General features: G+C 38.9%; 2 protein-coding genes across 4 annotated transcripts in view; both read left to right on the top strand.

Annotated features, from left to right (window-relative positions):
• LOC308198051 (nuclear pore complex protein Nup153-like) overlaps positions 1-2,700 on the top strand; it is a 120,572-nt gene extending 117,872 nt beyond the window's left edge. For all 3 annotated transcript variants that reach the window (XM_080599591.1, XM_080599589.1, XM_080599592.1), the window contains one exon: positions 65-2,700. In XM_080599591.1, the coding sequence (XP_080455717.1) occupies positions 65-145 (81 nt within the window). In that variant the 3' untranslated portion in view covers positions 146-2,700. The remainder of the gene's footprint in view (positions 1-64) is intronic.
• A 107-nt stretch (positions 2,701-2,807) lies between these two features.
• On the top strand, positions 2,808-21,537 carry LOC308198055 (uncharacterized protein). The gene is made up of 7 exons (XM_080599602.1): positions 2,808-3,077; positions 4,181-4,233; positions 6,916-7,042; positions 8,663-9,136; positions 10,378-15,006; positions 15,521-15,675; positions 19,558-21,537. The coding sequence occupies exons 1-5, from the start codon at positions 2,991-2,993 to the stop codon at positions 10,507-10,509; spliced, it is 873 nt and encodes a 290-aa protein (XP_080455728.1). The 5' UTR covers positions 2,808-2,990; the 3' UTR covers positions 10,510-15,006; positions 15,521-15,675; positions 19,558-21,537.
• Positions 21,538-21,778: the final 241 nt, after the last annotated feature.

Raw genomic sequence — 21,778 nt, 5'->3', positions numbered from 1 at the left:
GAACCCTCTCTCTCAGGAAAAAAAAAAATGCCCTCTAATATTTATGCTTTGTTTTATCCCTTAGCCTCCGGACATAGATAAACCGGATATTACTGACTTCCAGTCCAAACGAAGAAAGGTAAGAACCAATAATGTCTTAAGCTGAGGTAGATAACTTTTTCAATGCTTTATCACTATTAGAAAAATTTTCTCAAACCTCAGTGACAACATAGACATCAAATCAAGTTAATATTGGCATGTATCCACAATAGATGATGGGTTGTGAAGATTACTCAGGTTAAGAATTATGTTATCTTTGTAAGTTGAGAGCAACAACTCTAGAACACACCAAGTCGTTTTATCTTGTCCCCCAACTTGGGGTGAAGCTGCATATTAAAATTCCTGTTGAGGCAAGTTTTCTCTTGAAGAAATGATCACAAATAGAAAAATACTGATTGAGTGGTCATATAGACTTTGTACAGACTTCCGTGTTCATTCGGGCACAGAAAACTAGTTTTTGTGCTTTTTATCACCATTCAAAGTAAAGAGGAGGAAAATTGTTAATTTCCGACGCTATAAATCTTACGCTCCTAAATTCCTATTTGGAGGTAGCACAGAACTGGCGATAATGCTGTGGTAAAGCATGATTTCCTTTCATTTTCTTTAAAAAATGAAAACTAGTCATCTTTTTTTGATGACTTTAGTTAGGGGTATCATTAAACTGCAAAACTGTACCAGGCACAATAGCTCTTGGTGTATTAAATGCCTAACTGGGGGAATTAATATTTTTCATTTTTACCTTTAAAACCAGCGATGAACCATCGTTGGAGTCTGATAAATTTTCCATAAAATTAAATGGGCATCTCTTTCTGCGAAAACATCTGTGTTTCCAGTATCAGTCTGAGTGTACAAATGACCACTTGTTAAGTGTATGGGCTTCTTAGGCTGGAAATCAAAGTGGACAGTAATACTGGTTGCTTATTGCTTTTAACTCTTTCAATCTCTGTATTGTTTAGCCAGCACAATCTCCATTTGGTAAAGTTCTAAAATGAATGTAGCAGCAACTGCTTAGTTTTTAGGGGGGTAGAGGTTTTTTTTTTCTTTTTCTTTTTCGACGCTATAAATCTTAACGCTCCTAAATTCCTATTTGGAGGTAGCACAGAACTGGTGATAATGCTGTGGTAAAGCATGATTTCCTTTCATTTTCTTTAAAAAATGAAAACTAGTCATCTTTTTTTGATGACTTTAGTTAGGGGTATTCTTGGGCTTATTAAATTGCAAAACCCTTAAATGACCACTTGAAGATCAGGTGACTGAAGGAAATAACAAGATGTGCAAACTTTTCATCTTCTGTTCTAATGAGCAAAGGGACAGTGTCTCAAGAAGTTTCTGTGCTAATTCCTTGATTGGATGGATGTATAATTAAGTTTACAATCACTTCAGAGTTTACAAACATCTCAGATTTCCTGGACCATCTTTTCACCATCTGCCAAATTACAAGGGCATGGAGAAGTGAAGTATATCATAAATATTATCCAAATAACTAAAACCAAATCTGGTGTGAATTCTCAGTTATATTATAGCAATATACCTGTGATAAGGCATTAAGAAAGATCTGCCAGATTTGCAACAGAGAGCCTGAAATTGTCAGCCACTAAATGAATGTTGCACGCAGCTGTCAGTGGGTGAAAGGAGATAGATTGTCTATTCATAATACTAGAATTCATAATGGTGGCGGGAGAAGGGTAGCCCGCAATGAGAAGCAATTATTTGCTGAGGAGATGATCGTTTGTTTTCCTGCTAAAGTGAACATGCGGTTGACGGAACACTTGTGCACTCAGGCTAAACTTCTGCGGTGGGTAGCAGTGATGTGGTATTTTTCTTATTTCAAGGAACTGTACCAGGCAGAATAGCTCTTGGTGTATTGAATGCCTAACTGGGGGAATTAATATTTTTCTTTTTTACCTTTAAAACCAGCAATGAACCGTCGTTCACTCGAAGTAGATTTGTGAACTTACATAAAACATGTCTTATTCAAGGTTTCAAACTGAATGTAATATTTTTTAGAAAGATGTATTTTTGTATACTTTAGAGAGAGTGTGAATCCTATTACTAAGAGCTGGGAGATACTGTGAAATTAAAGCTGCAGCGTAAACAATTTCCTGTTGGTATTGATTTGAACAATAGCATGCTTCCTAAGACTGTATTTTCTGATCCTTAAGACCGCAGGCGGAGCCATCGGTAAATCTTGTAGCCTTTAGGGTTTGTTTTCTGTCTGACAGTTCAGTTAAGTCAGTTTTGCAGAACACGCAGTGGTCTGTGTTAAAAATTAACTCTGGTCTGTGAAAATGCTTTGAAAAGGGAAGTCAAACCCACTACTTGAAGTGCATCTAATGCACATGTAAAGCATTGGATCATATTTTAATGAATGAGATTATTGTAAGATTGACAAGTTGTTTTTTTTTTGAGTGTGTTCTATTGTTTGTGTAACTTTGAAGAGGGAAAATGTAGGGAATGTGAAGCCCAGAAGCCTGTATAATTAGTTGCTTAACACTTCGAATGTTAAATTAATGAATTAAGCTACTAAAAAAAAAAATCACAGTGTGGGCAGAGGAAAAGATAGGAGCATATTCTAGGAACATGGGTTATTTTAATTATGGTAGCATGAATTATTTTGTCTATGAAGCTAACTGCCAAATTTTGAAATGGAATTCAGTCAGACTTTGGCTACTTATATATAGCTTTATGGATTTTGTTACTGGTTTTCTGGTGATTTCCCTCTACAAGTTGAACGGTCTTCAGAATTTTCAAATTGTATTCACTGAGTGCCAAGACCGATGGGGGGAGGTTTATAGTTCTGTAATTTGTTTTCATCAATAAATATTGGAATTAATTTGGGTGGACGTAAGGATAAATTGATTGCTGTTTCCCTTTCAAAGCTGGAATCCCAGAATGCATTCCAGCCTCCACCTGTTAAGAGACTTGTGACACCAACAGTAAACCGTCAGCCGATGCGTTATACGCGGTATTCTGAACCATCACCGACTTCAACTACTCAGTCCAGCAAAATTTGCCAGAGAGGAGACACAAAGTACCAAGTGAGTACATTTTTGAGTCTTTATGTGCCTGTTTTTTTTTTCCAGTCTTGGAATGTTTCTCAAACCAATTGTTATCCTATCTTTGCAAAAAGTACTGATAGTATGTTTGAGGCGAGCTTTAAGGCAGTGGGAACCATTGTGAAATAGATTGAGCTTTTATGGATTTAATTCTGTTTTTGGAACACTCAGTGTCTTGTGGTTGTTTTCACGATGTCATGATGTGCTATTGAGTCATCCTGTTGTCAGTGAAAGAATATTAAAAGACAGAAATGTTTTCCTTTTATATTCTCATGTACACAAAGCTGTCACTGATGAAACATGCCCGTGTTCTGTGTAAACTATTCCAGGTGAGCTATGTGCTCCAAGTGAGAGTTCTGACAATGTGCTGAGTTATCGGTTTTGATTGCTTTGGAGTAGATGGAGTCTAATAAATTTTCCATAAAATTAAATGGGCATCTCTTTCTGCGAAAACATCTGTGTTTCCAGTATCAGTCTGAGTGTACAAATGACCACGTGTTAAGTGTATGGGCTTCTTAGGCTGGAAATCAAAGTGGTCAGTAATACTGGTTGCTTATTGCTTTTAACTCTTTCAATCTCTGTATTGTTTAGCCAGCACAATCTCCATTTGGTAAAGTTCTAAAATGAATGTAGCAGCAACTGCTTAGTTTTTAGGGGGGTAGAGTTTTTTTTTTTCTTGTTTGTTGATAAATGATAGAAAACAGAAAAGTATGTCCCTTTTACGGGGCTGGTAAACACAAGTTTTGATGAAAACTCTCCCCCCCACACACACAATTTTTGTCATTTTGTTTAAAATAATTACTTTCTTTGTTAGAGGATTTGACAAATTTGATTTAGTGTTCTATCAGTTTGTCCTCAATGCTGAGTGAAGCAGTGATGCTTACTTTAGCCCCAAAATTTAACTGAACTGTACCCACAATGCTGAATTACGGAACAACGTTAAGTAGGTGAGGTGTATTCAGTGCTATAAAATTAAAAATAAATAAATAAAATAAAAACCACAAAAAAACCACATGAAGTGGTTGTTGGTACTTTGTGTATGCTGTACATATTCAGCTAAGTCTTGAACTAAACTTAACTTGCAGGGGATGAGAGAGAAGACTTTGCCTGCAGAACAGCGAGCAGAACCATCTGAAAGGTATGACATCTATTAATTTAAAACTTACTTGAAGAAAGAAAGAAATCTCCTTTTTCAGTACGGTCTGCACCTGAAAGGTGGTGACAGTTCTCAGTAAAAGGAATGGGAAATCCAATGAAAATTTTGTATTTTGAGGGAGCTGCAAAGTCTGGATTGTGTTTGAAGATCAATATAACTTTGAGAAAATTGTTGTTTTTATGAAAGGAAGGAAGATGAGCAAGAATAAAAGTACTGATACACCGCTTTTTATCCCAAGTTTATCTTCTGAGTAGGATACGAAGATGGGAAACGAGGCACGTTATAATGCTGTATCCACAGAAAGGATCTTTGCTATTGGAGGCCTAATTTTTTCCTTCTACAGGAAATATGGCTCATTTTGTAGTTTAACTAAATCTGTAGCGTTACAAATTTTGCTTTGACAGATATTTCATGGTTTATAACTCAGTTTACTTATAACAAAATAATTTGTCCCTCCTAATGTTCCCTAGGGGAAAAGCTATTAGTTTTAGCTATTTAATTGCTTGCAGTTTGAAAGCTCTGTCCTAATGGGATGATTCTTTCTGAAGTATTCTTTAGAAGGTGAAGTAGGGGAAGTGAGTTACAGTTCAGGAGGATGTTTATTGATGTGTTTTTTTCTTTATTTTTTAAGCAAAAACATGGAGGAAGATTTATGATTTATTATTCATTTTTTTAATACTCCTTTCATGATGAAGTTAATTGTCTGCTTTGAGTTCACATGAAGACCATGTGTTCTTTAGGATCATTTGAGGCCAAATGCTAACTCATCTCTAAAATAAAAAAAATCCAGCAGAATTAATTGAATTTCTTCTTGAGGAGACTGCTTTGTGTTATACTGCTTTCTTGGTTTAGGTCAAATGAGTTATCCTCCAGATAATATTGATGGCTTTTCCTTCTGGGCAAATGGTGTTTTGGGTAATAATGCTTGAGTTAAGGGACTTTGCACTCGGTTTTTAGGGAGTCGCTCTTTTCAAAGAACAGTAGCAGGGAATTTTGTTGACTCTATGCTCATCTGCCAAGCAATTCTTATGTGACCATGGGCATTCTTTGGCTTGCAGAAAGAACTCAACACTTTGTTTTGGCATCTAAAAGTTGGACTTCACAACAACCACCTTTTTAGGGGTGGAAGCGACTGGCTTTAAGGTTCTGGTACAGGTGCAATCAGGTGCTGGGTTTTAATTATGTTTTTTTCAAACTGTTCTAAATTGTCTCTGTTAGAACTCCTTTCTACTTCTCCATTTAGGAAGGAGATACAGAAAACTCACACTGCTTTTGATTTCGTTCACAAAGTTTATTGCAGTGCCCTACCTTTTGTTTGTAGAGTAGGTAGTGGTGGTAGTGTTTTTTGTGATGCTGGTCTCTGTTGGGTGCCATGTTCTGGAGCAGGAGCACCACACTGATCTGCTGGCAAGAGTCCCTTTGGACAGTTGAGTTGGAATACTCAGTAAATCTCTGGCCCACCAATGCTATATATCTATGCGTGTGTGTGTATATATATATATTTTATATCCTGAGTCCAATTGTAGATTAGACTTGCTTGAAGGCTGACAGCTGTCTTTGCCCCCTTGAAGCTCACAGGTGTTAACAGAAAGAGGAATATGGGCTGTTACGGGCAAGCGATAGTTGTCTGAATGAAGATCTATTTTGATGTAAGACTTTTTTCAGAATTCTAATGGATTGACAGTTCGGATTAGAGAAAAGTCTGAGCATATGCCTTAGGGATCTGTCTTCCTCTATGCAGTTACAGTGCTAAGCAGGCTGTTGTCAAGTATTTGACAAGTTTAGACCAGTTCTCCTCCTCAGTATTGTGGGAGTTTGACCTGGTGTCTTCCAGTGCGATCTAATGCACTTCTGTACTGACTGACTGATTGGCTGCAAGATAAGCTTTGATGTCACAGTTTTTCCAGGCATACTTCATTTTCTTGCCATAGTACTTTTGTTAGAGTTATTCCCTATTTCACTTCTGGTTTGGGTTATTTTTTCCCCATTTGCTCTTGGATTAGGATATCTTTCTGGTTTTGAGCTAGGCTTTTTTAAGTACCAGAAAAACGCCTTTGTATGCCTTACAAAAGGGATCTGTATTCATGTCTGAAAAGACTTCTGGAATGTTGGCATACCCAAACACCTCTGCTGTTCCTGCTGATGGCCACACGAAAGCCAGAGCTGCTTCTGAAGCTTAGGCCATATTACCTTGCCACACAAGTCTAAGGCGTCCCTATTCTATCAGAGCTGTTGGCAGTGTTTCCCATGTGTATGTGTGCATATGTGCACTCTTTCTGTATTTTTGTGAGCTGTTCTTTTATATCCCTGCAAAAGATACACGTGCATCGCAGAATCAGAGAACCAGTCCTATTTAAAGGAAGCACTGGAAAATAACAATCTAAATCAGCTCTTCTATTTCAGGTCTTCTGGCTTAGTCATTGTTCCCGTGTGAACGGTGCACTTATGTATGTCCTTTTCATTGCTGCTGTTAATAAAGTTTTTCCTATTTAGAACATCAAGTATTTACCAGCGTTTAGCAACTTGTGAGACAGCTTTAGTTTTTTTCTGATCAGCAGGTTTCAATTCTAGGACTAATAACAGCTCTAATATCTTGAAAAAAAAATTTGGCTGGTAATTTTTTTTTCTCTTGTTTCCCCCAACTTCTGTACTGTCGTGTGCTAGCAATGTGGCCAGCTACAAATTCAGTACTGCTGCGTCCAATGGTCTGTCTTCAGGAGTGAGTAGCGGAGGTGGCAAAATGAGAAGGGAAAGAGGAATACACTATTTATCAAGAGCTGTACAAGAACAGGTAAGTGACTCTTAAATTAATTGCTGTCACTGAGCTTACTGAAGTAACTAGCTAAGTGTGTCAGTTTTATTGCATCATAGTAAATTATAACAATACCGCTTTATTTTTGCATTGTTTTTGTTTTCTTGTGGGTTTCAGAGCAGGCTCCAATTGATTTCCTGTGTTTGAATACCTGAACTTTGCTTATGTAATTTTGAAATTTTTAATTCTCTTACCTTGGAGATTCTTCAAACTATAACATTTCTCGTTAGCAATTGAATGAATGAGTCCTAAGAAGAGAAGTTTTGGTGAAGGTTTGTATAGTTTTTCTAAAGGAATGATACTTGAAACGAGTGCCAAGTATAAAAAGAAAAAAAAAGCTTAATTTTTGGTTTCATATTTAAGTCATACAGAAAGATACAGGCCAAGAGTGTGAAAAAGAGTAGTAGAAGACAGCATTCTGCATGTCTGCTAACGATGACTCAGTTTTTGATACTCACCAAACTCATTGTGAGAGAGTTTTTTTCTCATTTTAATAGGAAAAATCTATTCCATAAAACTATGACCATGAATATTCAGATTATTTTTTCTTTTATTGGATGTTATATAAGCTGCCTGTAAGTTAATTTAAGTATTTATGTTAACATTAAGTATTTAATTAATATTAAGTTAATATTAAGTATTTAAGTTAATTTAAGTTTCAAATCATTAAATGGGACTTCTGGATGATGCAATATAAAGAAATCGTAAACACTGTTGTTTATTCCTGTAACACAAATAAAATAATGGTCCAAATATCAAAGGTTCCATAAACTTTTCAAATCAAAACTGTGAAACAGATGTAAGCTACAGGATGCACTGAATATCAGTAGTACCAACTTACATCCCTGCCTAGTCATTTCTAAGTAGATCATGATAGTACTGTACAAATTTCGGTCAGATTTTCTATGCCATTTAAAACATAACTCATCCAATCTTAGTAATCAAATAAAGTAAGTGGCAGGGATGAAAATTGAAGTTGTTAAGAGGCTCTCTTCTGATTTTTATATTTGCATCCTGATACATGGTATAGACTGTATTTACCAGAACACAATCTTCAGTGCTGCTAGTCTGACTTTCTTTGGTGCTTTTTGTGTTTAGTTTGGTTGTTGAACCTACCTGCTTCTTTAAACATTACCTTTTTCCACGTTCACTGCTGTAGTGACTTTAGAAACTTTGGCAGCTATCCTGCCTAATTTTGCAAGAGGAACACTTTCTCACTTGTCTTGAGAGTGTACTCTTAATTGAAGCCATGCGAGGGTAGTTAGAAAGGATGATGCTTCTCCAGAGCTTTGATGACTAAAGTATAGAAAAGAAAGAAAGAAAATGTGATCTGTGCCTCTCTGTTCTGCACAGGTTTTGAGTTAACTTTCAGTGTTCTTGCTGTACAGTTGTTGAATAGAGTATAATGTGGAAGCAGGCCTGCCATAAATTAAAATGACGTGGTAGACAGAGGTGGGGAGATCGGGATTTCTTCTGGAAACTTGCTTTCTCTTAATTTGTATGGATTTTTGTTCTATTTAATTTTGTTAATAAATTGGGTGGGATGGGGTGAGAAAGTAGTATGTCTTGTATAAGAAAAATTAAAATTTGCAACTTTAGGAAGTGGAGGAACCAGTGCTACCGAACATACCCCTACCCATCAGTGCTGCATCGCTGCCTCAGTTCAATTCTAGTTTCGTTGGTAGTAGCGCTGTCTCAGCGTCACCGAGCGCTGTTTCAACAGCAGCAATGAGCACGGCAACTCCAGCAGCTGCGACGGGCATGGCAAATCCATCAGAGGTGGAGGGCATGACAGATCCATCAGAGGTGGAGGGCATGACAGATCCATCGGAGGTGGAGGACTTGACAGATCTATCAGAGGAGGAGGTGGAGGACATGATATATACAACGGCGACGTCGGGCATAACGTGTTCAACAGTGCCCTCAGGCTTGACATATCCAATAATGGCGGCGGGCATGCCATATCTGCTGATGACAAAGGACAAGGCAAAGTCAACAGCGGCAACGACAAGCGTGGCAAATTCAACGGAGGCGGCAGGCATGGCAGATGCAGCAGCGACGGCGGCGGGCAAGGTAAATCTTTATGCTATAAATAATGTTTACAATGAGTATACTGCTTTATTGCGAGTTGACTTTTTCTGTGGTGCTCATGAAACTAACAAATATTAGTTTCTACGCAGCTGAATGAATTGGGGTTGTATGCCAGTTTGGGGAAAAAGGCATAAATGTTTTGATTCTGCTTCTCTCAGTCTTAGAGCCTGCCAACTCCCATTTAACGTGATTGTATAACTGCTTCAAATGCTGTGGAAGTCTGCGGGGGAAGGGGGGTGTGGACTTTATGCCAAGTTATTTATAGTGGTTTTGGCAGGGGTAGAGTTAATTTTCTTCGTAGTAGATGATGCTGTGTTGCAGATTTGTGAGCAAAACAGTGTTGGTAAGGCACTGGTGTTTTAGCTGTTGCTGAGCAGTGCTTACACAGTGACAAGTCCTTTTCTGTTTCTCACGCTGCCCTGCCAGCGAGGAGGTCGGGGATGCACAAGAGGCTGGGAGGGCACTCAGCCAGGACAGCGGAGCCCAGAGGACCGAAGGGATATTCCACACCATTTAGCATCGTGCTCAGCAATAAATGCTGGGGGAAAGAAGGGGAAGGAGTGGGGAGTATGTACAGGGTTATGGCATTTGTCTTTCCAGGTAGCCATTACATGCGATGAGTCATTAATGCTACCTCAAATTTAACAACTTTACTTCTTTACTTCCAGTTCTTTTCCCTGTTCCATTTGGAGGGAGTGAGCGAGTGGCTGTGTGGTGCTTAGTTGCCTGCAATGGTTAAACCACAACTTTATTTAAGTTATTAAATTAGAGGTAACGTGGTCATATAAGCCTCACATAGAATGAGCCTAGGGTGCAATAATTGGCATATTATTGCAATAAAATAAACATTAATCTGTTCCAGAGTACTTGAAATATTTTTTGTACGGTTTGAAGTAGACAGCTGCTTTAACATGTTGAGGTGTTTGCTGAAGTTCTTGGAGTATCATTGGGCTGAGTTTGCCGTTCTTCAGCTTCCTGGCTTGCTTTTCCGTGCATTTAGACCTAAGTAGCATCTCCAGCTTTTCCTCTCAGTTTCTGGAATTTGGTTTTGAAGATATTGTCCTATACCCACTTGGAAACTTCCCTGTGTTTTATTATTACTTTTATCTGCAAAATAACTCAAACATCAGGTTTTTCGACGTCACTGCGGGACTTCTGTTGGGTAGTGAATTCAGGTAGTTGTTGCTCTTAAATATAAACCTTTAATTCTTTTGAAAATACAGATACAACCAACAAGTACTGTTAGCAGTCCTGAGTTTGCGTTTTCATCTCCAGTTGTGAAATCTACTGAGGCAGAAGTGCTACCTACGTCTTCTGTAAGTAAAATAATAAAGGAGCTTGACTTTTTTTCTTAGGCATTTAGTAGGCTGTTGCAGAACACTAAAGCAGAATCTGCCTTGATGGAGAAAAGTATGTAGGCTTCTGGCTTATAATTTGTCATTCAGCATGCGTGCTACAAATGTGAAGAGCAGCTTTCAGATTTGGTTTTGTGTGTGCATTCGATTGAAGTTCCTGTGGCTTGAGAATCTGAAAAACCTCTCTTGTTCATAGCAGATTGGGTTTACATTTAGTGTTCCCGTTGTAAAATCGGCAGAACTTTCTGGACCCAGTGGTACTCCAGTGACGCCCTTTCTTACCCTAGGTAACTGAAACTTTAGCACTTCAGATCTGAAGTGCTGATTTTCCTTTTTTTCTTTATTAAATCTTCAATCTGTCCTGTCTGCGCATGCTAGCAATTCCAGGCAGTGTTGGACTTCTGCAGTATTTTTCCAGTGACAGATCTGCTTTTATAATTTTTGTTTTGTTTTGTTGCTTTTTGTTTTGCTTGTAATCATAAAGCATTGCAAAGTAAGTAGAATTTGTGAAGATTCTTATGTGAGAAGCATGAAAGCTGGAAATTCTTGTTTCTAACAAAAGTGAGTATAATCTGCTCTAACTAGGTCACATTGTGAAAGCTGTTTTTGTTTTCTTTTGTTTCAAAAGACACCACCACCTCAACCAACATCAACACACAGAAAGAGGAGGTCAAAGATTTTGCTGGTGGTCCCTTCACCACTGCCCACGTATTAAAGGAAGGAAGCGTCTTAGACGTTCTAAAAAATCCTGGAGAGATAATGAACTCCTTTTAAAAAGATGCTGCAAAAAATACGCTAGCATTTTTTATTAAAAAAAAAACCAACACACGACTTATGGTTAATAGAGTATCTGCTATAAATATGAATGTAGGAGAGCATTACATTAAGCGCTGCGTTTGTTAGGGTGCATCTGCCCCCTTCTATTCTAAGTGGTGTTTGTTGCTGGAAGTAAAACTGCAAGATGAAAAGCAGATGGGTTGCATCTCCTTTACGTATTAGGATGTAATTGTAAATGAGGTACTAAGAGAATTAGCCAGATAATCGGTGTTTCATTTTAAGTAAATACAATTTGTGGAATTGAAAAGGAAATGTTTGTAAAACTCAACACTCCTGTCCCACCTTCAGCCCAGGTGAAGAAAGAATAGGAAAGAGCTTCAGTTCCAAATACATGGCGAAAGCTGCGAATCTTTGGGCCTTAGCTTACAATGGCTCCTGTGGATTAAAATTTAAACTGCAAACAGAAGTGGAGTGTTTTACGTTAAAAACCCTTTTCTGAATTTTGTTTTTAAGCAATTGCAATTGTTTTCAACAGTTTCATAAAGTGTGTCTGTGGAAAAGATATCTTTTAAGAAAAAGGGCTTTATTGAATTTGATCTTTTCCCAAAAGTCTTCTTCTAACTTACATACTTGTGAAGAAGGCAGCACATTTCTCTACTGGAAAGAGCTAAGTGAGAGAAAATACATTGTGCATTTTGTTTAAGGGAAGACCTCTGAGTGAAGTGACATTCACTTTCTTTATCGGTTTAAAAGAAGCAGAATCTAAATCCACATTGTTCAAAGACTTCATTTTTGACTTAAAAAAAACCAACAAACAAACCACAAAACAACTATGTTCAAGGTAGATTTACAAGCAACTTGAGCTGCTGTTTAAGATGCATTTCCTTTAGTCTTTCTGTATTAGTAGCTTGTCTTTTCTGTTAAAATTGCCACCTTTTAAATAAGGAGTTGTCCTGTGTCCGATGCATTTTGAAAAAGATTATAGAAAATTAGACAGTTGTTCAATTGTCTTGAGTTTTTATTATTTAATTAATATTCAGCATCTGTGGGAAAATACCGTATGGATTGCTGCTCCGAGTACAAACTTCTGTACAGTTACTGGAGTAGATTTGAGTCATCTGCTACGGAAGGAGGAGCTTTAGAAATTTGATTCGATTGGGCATCGCGTCTTAATCAAATTGTATTATTTCCATTCCACGTTGGACTGTCAGATTTCAGTCAGCTACTGTCTGTTTGTACTTGTATCGACCAGTGAAAATGTTGATTTAAAGCTTGCTTGGAAACAAAGAGTTAAATGAAGCTTTAACGAAATGTTCTGTTGTGACCCAGTGCAGCAGATGAAATTTCATCCGTTTAGATAAGATTTCTGGGGACTTCCTGTTGCGCTCGGTCTGAATGTCTAGTTGTAACCATTGGCACCTGAGTTGAAATTTTTGCCCTCTAGTAAAGTCACTTAGTTACATGTAGTGAGGTGCTGCGCTAACAGGAAGACTTTTTTTTCTTGCTTCCTAGACTTTGGATTGTTGAAAACACGCTCTTCTACGTCTGCACAACCTACAACAAGCACGGTGGTTTATACTAGGCCTGCAATAACAACTTTTTCTGCAGGTAAAGAGACTTCTAAACAAGCATCGTACTGGCAATCTGATACATGTGACCCTTTTCTGCAAAACAAAGACATAAAGGACAAATGTGTAACTTGTCAAGCTACTAAAGCCTCAACAGTTGAGAGTATGAAACAGACAGTAAGTTCAAGTCAATGCGACACCTCAAAGCCAGCAGCGCCCCCAGCAGGGATGCTGGGCTTTGGAGACAAATTCAAAACAGTACCTGGAACGTGGGATTGTGATACATGTCTTGTCCAAAACAAACCGGAAGCTACAAAATGTATAGCATGTGAGACACCAAAACCTGGAACGGGAGTAATGCCTGCTCTGACATGACCAGTGGTCACAGACAGCTCGGTGACAGTGACATCCTCCTCGAGCAGCACTGACACAACAGCCACTCTGGGCTTTGGAGACAAATTTAAGAAGGCGAAAGGCTCTTGGGACTGTGGAATATGCCTTGTACCAAATAAGATGGAAGATAACAAATGTGTAGCCTGTCAGTCTGAGAAACCAGGTATGGTCCTTTTTTTCCTGTTGTTTCCATCCTAGCCTCTGTGAATCTTGTACAGAATAAAAGTACGTTGCATATATGGAATATTTTAAGCAACACGATTCCCAGGTACGGTTGATGGGTTAGCGGCTGTCTGCAGGATTGGTTTACAGGCACTTCAGAGGTCTCAGCCCAGGTTCCAGCCTGTCGCATAAATTGAACTGATTGTGAAATGTATTAGTACGGAGCTGGATCAATGCAGATACCCCCGGCTTTGCAGCTGGTGAGGGAAGATGGCTGAAGTGAGTGACTTAATTTAAAAACAACATAGTGATTTTTCACTGGCGAAAATGAGAACTCCATAGAAAGAGTTAAAAATGACTGCGTTTTTCTCTTTCAAAAAATAAGTAAAAAAAATTACAGAATGTGTCCAAAATGCCTCTACTCACCGTTTGTATGTAATTGAGGGGAGATGTGAAGCCAGATTTCAAGACAGTGTAGTCTTAACTAGTCTTAAGCTAAAGCAGAGAGATGCCTATGAAGGTCAGTGGTAGGCTTCAAGAAAGCGAGTGACCCGCTGGATAACTTCTTCAGGGCAGTACTGGGTTGTTTCCCATTGTGTGTGACCGTAATTGATTTTGAGCGTGGTTGTATTGTTTTTAAAATACGATTCTAATTCTAACTTTGACTCTAAATGTCATTTAACATGCCATTACATCGAAAAACACCTGTGCAAATATATCCTGGAAGAAACAAATTAAGGTGGACTAGACCGGGCTTTTGTAATCATCCTGTGCGGTAAGACTGAAATTTCATGAGGTAAGATAATGGATTTCAGACAGAGTTGATTCTCTTGGACTTCCAACCTCTGAGCGGTCAGTCGGCATCTTTGTCTGAGGCTCTTGCCATTGCAAGGAGGAATTTTGGAAATGAGGGGTTTACTGTGACCATGGTGCAGTGAATTGCACGGTTACGTTGCACTTGTCAGGAGGAAGAGCGATGCAAGTAATACTAGGATAAAAGTTTTCTGCGTGTGCCGTGGAAGGGAAGAGCCATTCTTGTCTTTCCGGTTTTGAATTTGAAGCGTTATCTTCTGCTTCTCTCTTAAAAGGCACCTTTTTTTTTAAAAGGCACCTGTCAGGCCTCTTTATGGAGGTTACACTGTCGTCAACAGCAGCAGAAGCTTGTGTGCTGAACAGAGTTGTGTGTTGTTTGGAAGCTTTGAGTTCCACTCTGGTTTTTTTGTTTGTTTCTTTGTTTCTTTGTGGGTTTTTGGTGGCTTTTATTTTCTTCAGGGGCGGGGGGGGGAGTTGCGGAGTAGTTTTGAACATTTCTGTGGGATTTGACAAATCAAATTTAAAAGTTAATGCTCATTTTATAGTTCATGTTCAAACAGGATGGTTAACTGTCTTGTTTGTCTCACAGAGGGTCCAACACCTGTGACCAGTAGCAGTGCATCTGCATTTTCTGCTCCTTCTGGAGAATTTCTGGATTTAGACAAATTCAAGAAGCCTGAAGGAAGCTGGGATTGGGAGACCTGCTTGGTTCAAAACAAAGCAGAGGCCACGAAGTGTGTAGCCTGTGAAAGTGCAAAGCCAAGCACCAAAGCAGAGCTCAAAGGTAATACTTAATGATTAAAACGAGGATGCATATTCTGTGATTTATTTTTTGGTTTGCTCTGATTTTTTTTATTTTCTTACCTGTTAAGCACAATTATTTTTTCCTTTGAGGTGTGGCAAAATTATTCGTTTTTCCTGTAGGAATATTGCCTAGATAACATCTGTTTCCACACTTTTCCCCAAGAATAAGTTTATCCTTTTTAGAGAAAAGCTTTCATTAATGACGTGCTTGTTCTTTACATGCCCTACACGTTGTTCATTTGGAGTTCAGACTAAAAACATGATCTTTCAAAGAAGTTCGTATACTTTTTAAAGCCAGGTGGTGGGCAGAAAACACAGTTGTGAAAAGTTTTATGTAGAGAGGAAGCATGGGGTTTTCTTGTTTGTTTTACTGTTTGGTGGGTTGTTTTTTAAACAGTTTTGACTGGAAAGATCAGGACTAGAATGTAGTTCAAACCTTCACGTACTGCAGATACACCGTGGGTTACGGACTTGACATTCACTTATTTCTGCAGGTTTTGGTACTGCGACTGCGTCCACAAAATGCTGCCTTGCCATCATTTACATTCGGTGTTCACTCAGAGCGTTCAGGTGCAGAGTCTGCAGCTGCCTCACAGTTTATTTTGGGAAGGACAGAAGAGAAGCAGGATTCTGTCACTACTGCTGCTCCGTTAGTGTTTGGAAAGAAAGCTGATACTGAAGAGTCAAAGACACAGCATCTCAACACTAGGTTTAGACGAAAAATTGCGACACCTTAAGGAACCTGTCCTGCATCTCATACAAGCACAGAAGTTGCAGTGTCTCAATGCTAGCAGTACAGTTGGTGGTAAAATCTTTAGTAGGGTGAAATAGAGGCCTCACACCTTTCAGAGAAAAAAAGAGATTATTCCCACATACTTGCAACTATGCTGCAGAGTGTACTGCTGTTACTCTAGTGCTACAAAGGTCCAAAAATCACTGAACAGTTATTAGCCAGTTTTGTATTCCTTTAATTTGTTGAAAGACTGCAGTAGAGGATTGAAGTTTTTATTGAGGATCACTGTGTGGAAAAATTCTGATTGTTAAATGTCATTTGTATGACTTAAGAACCGCGTTTTGGAGTACAGAATTCAGTATTAATTCCAGAAGGGGTAAGGGGAAGGACATTAGCTAGTAATCCCGAACAAAAGCAGTGTATAGAGCTATACTGATTTTAATCGCAGTATTCTTACAGTTGGTCTGTTACTGAACAGATATGTTTTGGGGAGATATGGTGGCCAGGGAGGCGTGTGTGTTTGTGTGCTTCCTCTTCTAGTTAAGGTTCTGGGGTTTGGTTTAGTCAGGAAAATTCGATGAGGCACCTTGTGTAAAAGGAAATGTTAACCAGCATTTTTCAACACGGTGTAGTCCCTTAAAAGTGTCATAGATGAAAAGAGGCCATAACCGCTGGGGGAAAAAGTTAGTGGGAAACTGAGAGCAGGATCACATTCAGTAGTGAGAGAGCAGCAGCCTAGGGAAAGCTGATGAATGACTGTAACAGATAGTTCTATTTTAAGTGTAAAACAACACTCAGTACTTTATAATGGTGGTCTTACCAGAGGGTTCTTCTCCATGGCTCCTAAAAGCACGTCTTGAAGGCATTCGAGTGCAGTGAACTTAAGCTGTAAGAGTTGGGCTGGTAAGATTGGCCTGATTTGAAGCTGTAGGCACGGGGCTATAATTTCTGAACAGGCTACAAAAGAAACTGTACCACTGTGCTTTTCAGTGCTCCGTTTAGCAAAGCCATCAAATTGTTGCAGGCAATTGATGTTGTTCTTCTAAGAGCACCTGAAAGATATTTTTGTTTGAAGAGTTCAGAGGTACCGGTTAATACTGGTTCAGATAATTACAGCCAGCTCTTGGTGTTTGTGACCAATAAAGTTTGTGGCTCCAAAAGGAGTGGGTTAGTGCTAACTGATTAACTGCTGTATATGCAGAAATATGGAATCTGATTACTTACGCAGAGAGCACTTAAAATGTATTGTTTTGCTGGCTCTCAGTGAGTTGCATCTTAATGCTACCAAGGAATAAGCTTTTTGCTTCTGGCCCAAGTGTTTTAATTTGGTGAAAGCCTTTTCTGTGCACGTGCACATGCCAGAGAGGTTGCTTAAGTAATAGAAGCTATAGTAGCTGCTATCTTCTGTTTTTTGTAGAAGACAGAAACTGAATTCGTTAGCTTTGTAACTGTTATGCATACTAGAATTGGTTTTCTCCCTTTTGAAAATAGTAGAGGGTATGCCTATGTCAGATTTGGTGAGCAAGGTGATCAGATGAGGGCACTGCAAGACTGCCAGAACGCACCAGGTCTGGGGGGAAAAGGAATCCGGCTGAGCATAGGAATTTCTAAAAGGTAACCAAGGAGTTGTGCATTGATACAGTTATTCTAAATAATCAGATTCTTGTAGCTCTGCCTTTGGAAAGTCTGTGGCCCTTGCTGTAGTGGCTGCACACAGGATGCAGTCTACAAAACCAGAAATGCAGAAGTCCTATGTTTTGACTCCCTGGATTCATCAACCTGCTTCAGGATGGCTGGGGGAATCCAACTGTTAAGTCTAGCCAGACAGCGCAACTTGGGCTTAGCTGCCATTGTAACCAGCCTTGTTTCTCAACAGCAGCAAAGCTGAATGCATTGGTAAATATTTTCAGGTTTGGGCCTGCATAAGGTAGAAGGGACAACAAGTGGTTTTATATGCTAGGGAGTTCTTGTTCTTAGAGCTTTCCCTCTAGTTTGAGAGAAGCACATAACTAGTTTTATAGTGGGTTGACAGGAAAGAAGTGGGGGGGAAAAATGGGAACGCAGGGGGAAAGCCAAAGGCGTTATTACTAGAACAGGTTTAAAATGCTATTCTTTGCTTTTCATGAGCTTAGGGCAATGGGGAGTTTAAAGCTTAGCACTTCCTGAGAGGGTTTCTTACTCTACCGGCTCAGTTCTATCACTTATTTAAGGCAATTCAGGTCTCTGAACGGTTAAAGAATTGATACCAAATTTGATGAACTTTGATTCAGGATACTGACAAAACAGGACTTCATATAAACAATTTCAGTATGTTCATGAGGTTAGCTTGTGTGTTCTGTTAAATAGTAAAAAATGACACTTCTGTTTCTGTTTACCTAGCATAATTCTGCAAATGTTGCCTCCTTCTGCTTTAGAATGGAAATGCTCTTCTCCAAGAGAGCACTGTCCAAACTTCTTTGCCAAAATTTTTTGATTAAATTAATATTGTTTTATTTTGAAAACAAGAATAAGCCACAAACATGTTTTCTTGCTTCGGCTATCCAGAAGAACGTCAACAGTATTTTCAGATTTTCCTTCCCTACACAACTGTATGTAGGAAGAGTGCAGTTGGAAGCAGAAGACCTAAGATGATGTATCTTCTGTTTGTTTACTACAGTAACAAGACAATGGATTACCTCTTTATTAGAACTTGTGTAGCTTTGCAGTATTGAAACAAATGTAGGTATTAAAATACACATCAGTAATACGTTTCTGAATGGCTGAGTACCGTGCTCTCTTAGCATTGAAATACCCAGCCATTGGATTAGTTTGTCCCTCATGTTTGCTGAGTTTGGAAGCTATTTCAGAATGCCTTCAGCTTGTATTCTTCCCCAAAAGCATAGAACTCACTTCTCTGCATCCCCAATTCAAGTCAGAGAAACTGGGCACTGCAGACACAGGAGGTCTGCCTGTACAGAATCAGTGAAGACAAGTCTAAACAGCGGATTTTTTTGAATATGCAGCTGGGTTATCTGAATGTTCTTTATGCAGTGTACCTCAGTTTTAGTACAGATAGCACTTGTCTTGGTTCTTGTCATTAGTCTGAAGCTGCCCCTGAGAAAATCTTGAAAGGGAAAGTAGTGAAAGCTAATCAGCTGGCCCTTTCTTCTTAAGAACCAGCGTATTTTGTAATTCTCCCACTAATAATAAGGCGTCATGCTGGAGAATCGCGATTGTGTTGTTAAGCAAGACTGACTTCACCTGAGCGGTATAGTTGGCAGCTGTTGAATGTTTAATGGACTTTAAACAAACAAAAAAACTGAGCAGGTGGAGGTAGACATGGCAAACTGACAGGCAGCGTCAGATGCTTCTTTGAAATGGATAATCTGACTCCATTCACTTCTTTCTGGAAATAAGATCTAGTAATTAACCAAACAAAAGATAGAAGGGTTAAGACTGCATCTTTAAAGCAGCTGTGCTTGATAAATGTCTCTGGTCTTAAATCAATCTTTAGCAAAGCACAGAGACATAGCAGCAGCTTGCTTATGCCAACGCTAAAAATACTTGATGTGTACAGGTAACCATGTCAAGGCTCTGGAGTTAATCCATGAGAACAATTCCTTCTGGTATTGGCAAAGGTGAGGATGCTTGCTTCTATAGAAATGAGGTTTTGAGCTGTGACTTAAGCTGTCACTTAGGTGACTGTTTAGGAAAGCTTCCTTTTAAGCTTTGAAGTATGTAAGCTGACAAATTGTTTAAGTTCAGAACTGGGTTTACAGTCTCTTGTTCTCTGACTGTATGCAACTTCTCATGTTTCAGACTGAAAGCAGAATTGCAGCGGTACCAGTCATGCAACTATAATGCTTATTGCCAAGATTACCAGAACTACCACTCGCAGAGGAGTTACGATGCTTACGCTGACTACAACTACAGCTCCTATGCTCCCTATGACAGCATGCAAGCTGTTGGAGACTGCTCTTTAGGAGATTCTTTAATGGCTCCAGCTGTTTTTGAGGTAAAGATAGTGCACGCTTGCTGTAAAGAAAATATTTCACAGATAATACGTTGTACAGATTTGTGTGAATCAGCAAAAAGAATCCGAAGTTGAAAACATGCTTTCTGCTTAGTGTGAAGTTAAAAGAGCAGATTCCATTCAGAGGTGTTTGTATTTAAGTGCTTAAATAGTAAATCCATAGAATTAGTGATTTATACACCATTATTTGTTCACGCATACCAAAGAATGGTTTTGACAGCATAATTGCGTACGCTTCTTCTGTTCCTGTTCTTCTGATTTGCTTTGCTTAAAGCAAATTAAACAGTTGTTGTAAGTGGACTTATCGTGGTCAATGTATTAGTTGTGACCTCCGGAGGTCCCTTCCAACCTGTACTGTAATATTGGCTTTCTTCTAAAAATAAGTAGATAAAATGCCATCTATCCTTGTAGTTGTAGGAAGAAGGAATGGGTTGAGACTGCAGCACTTTGAATCTGTGATGCTTTCTGAAATGAGTTATGATTAAACTTAGCCTTTTCTGTCTTTCAGGAATCTTCAGTTATGACTGCAATCGGTGATGACCTAATTACTGACGGTAATAAGGGTTCTATCATTGTCACTTGAGTTTAGCCATCCTTGTGCCTTTTAACAATACAAGCCAACCTCTACTGGATGAAGAACATCTTGAAAATTCAGCTGAGGTCAAACCTCTGTGGGGTTGATCTGCAATCAGCTGGGGTTTTAAAGCTGATACAGCATACACTGACCGCATCAAGTAAAACGGGACACTGTCAATGCTTCGCAGCAGGTTTCTTGTACCTGTGCCTTCATTCCCATTTGAAAATGGTCTAAGACAGAATTTTGTTCTTTGTATTGGTTCCGCTAAACAGATTTTATATTAGAAACTCAGTAATATGCAAAAGCTTTGTTCTCCACCCTGAGGTAAAAGCTTATGTTGCAGATTCCAAAAGGAGGATTCAGCTTGCACTTACAAATACGGTACAAAACATATTTGTGTCCTGGAAGGTTTGCAAAGTTCCTCACGTGGAGGCATTTTGTGTTAGTGTTTAGAAACTATCCTATGTAACGTGTATTGCCGTAGAAGTGAATTAAATGACTCTTGGGAGGGTTTCATGGCTGATTATCCGTAAACGTTATCTTTACTATCTTAAACATTGTCTTTGTCTTTATCTTGAAAGACAGTTCTAGTCCCAGCCTTCTAATATACAAATTCCCAAAAGTTGGAGTTGTGAGGCTCAAAATTTTAGAGGACTAAATACCTCACTAAAATTAGTAGATCTAATAGCTTATTACACTTAGCTTAAAATACATTTTATTAGCCATTTCACGTGAAGTTTTTTTGTGCGCATGCCTCAGATTTGATACTTGGACTTACCAGGCTTTTATTTTCAGATCCACAGCTCTACTTGGATGTTGATGAAATGAACAGACAATTCACGGAGACAAGCGAAGAACTCTACGATTCACTCATGAATTGTCACTGGCAACCTCTGGATACGGTCACTTCTGAAATCCCCTCTGCTATTTAAGTGTCTTCTAGAGCATGACCGTTAGGACCAAAGTGCTAAAACTACATTTCTTCTACATTATTCTAGCTCATAAGTTTTAAAGCACAATGATAGGTTGGGTTTTTTTTGCTATGCTTTTGACAGTTTCTGTAATCTTTTTGTTCATCACTCCCTTCTTGGAGCATCATGAAGTCATGTAAATATTCGAGAAATGTAAAGAGGTAAATGGGGTCTAAAGATAGACTTGCCTGTGTAAATAAAAAATTTGTTTCTGCAAACCTGCCAGCAAGGGATTTTACTTGTACCTGTGTGCAGCACGTTCTCTTCCGGCTTATGGAATTTAACAAGGTAGTAAGGGTATTTCATCTGTCTTTATTTTTATATGGGCATTAGGACACAAGCAAAATCTAGCTTCCCCTTGTTTTCCTGGTTCCTTAGGTAAGCGACAAGCCAAGCCTTTCATGTGCTTGCTTAGACTGGAAGTATGTATGGGAGACACTCACAGGCCTTGCTATGGAA

Source organism: Anser brachyrhynchus (genome assembly GCF_964034855.1).
Source record: "Anser brachyrhynchus genome assembly, chromosome: 7".
Classification (NCBI taxonomy): Eukaryota; Metazoa; Chordata; class Aves; order Anseriformes; family Anatidae; genus Anser; species Anser brachyrhynchus.
Note: the sequence above shows the minus strand (reverse complement) of the source record. Positions and strands in the feature narration are given on the sequence as shown.

Bases quoted from the DNA above. Each gene is read 5' to 3' on its own strand.
- LOC308198055 (XM_080599602.1), top strand. From the start codon at position 2,991: ATGCGTTATACGCGGTATTCTGAACCATCACCGACTTCAACTACTCAG. The intron at 4,234-6,915 runs GTATGACATCTA...GTCGTGTGCTAG, and splicing joins CGAGCAGAACCATCTGAAAG to CAATGTGGCCAGCTACAAAT. The intron at 7,043-8,662 runs GTAAGTGACTCT...TTGCAACTTTAG, and splicing joins CAAGAGCTGTACAAGAACAG to GAAGTGGAGGAACCAGTGCT.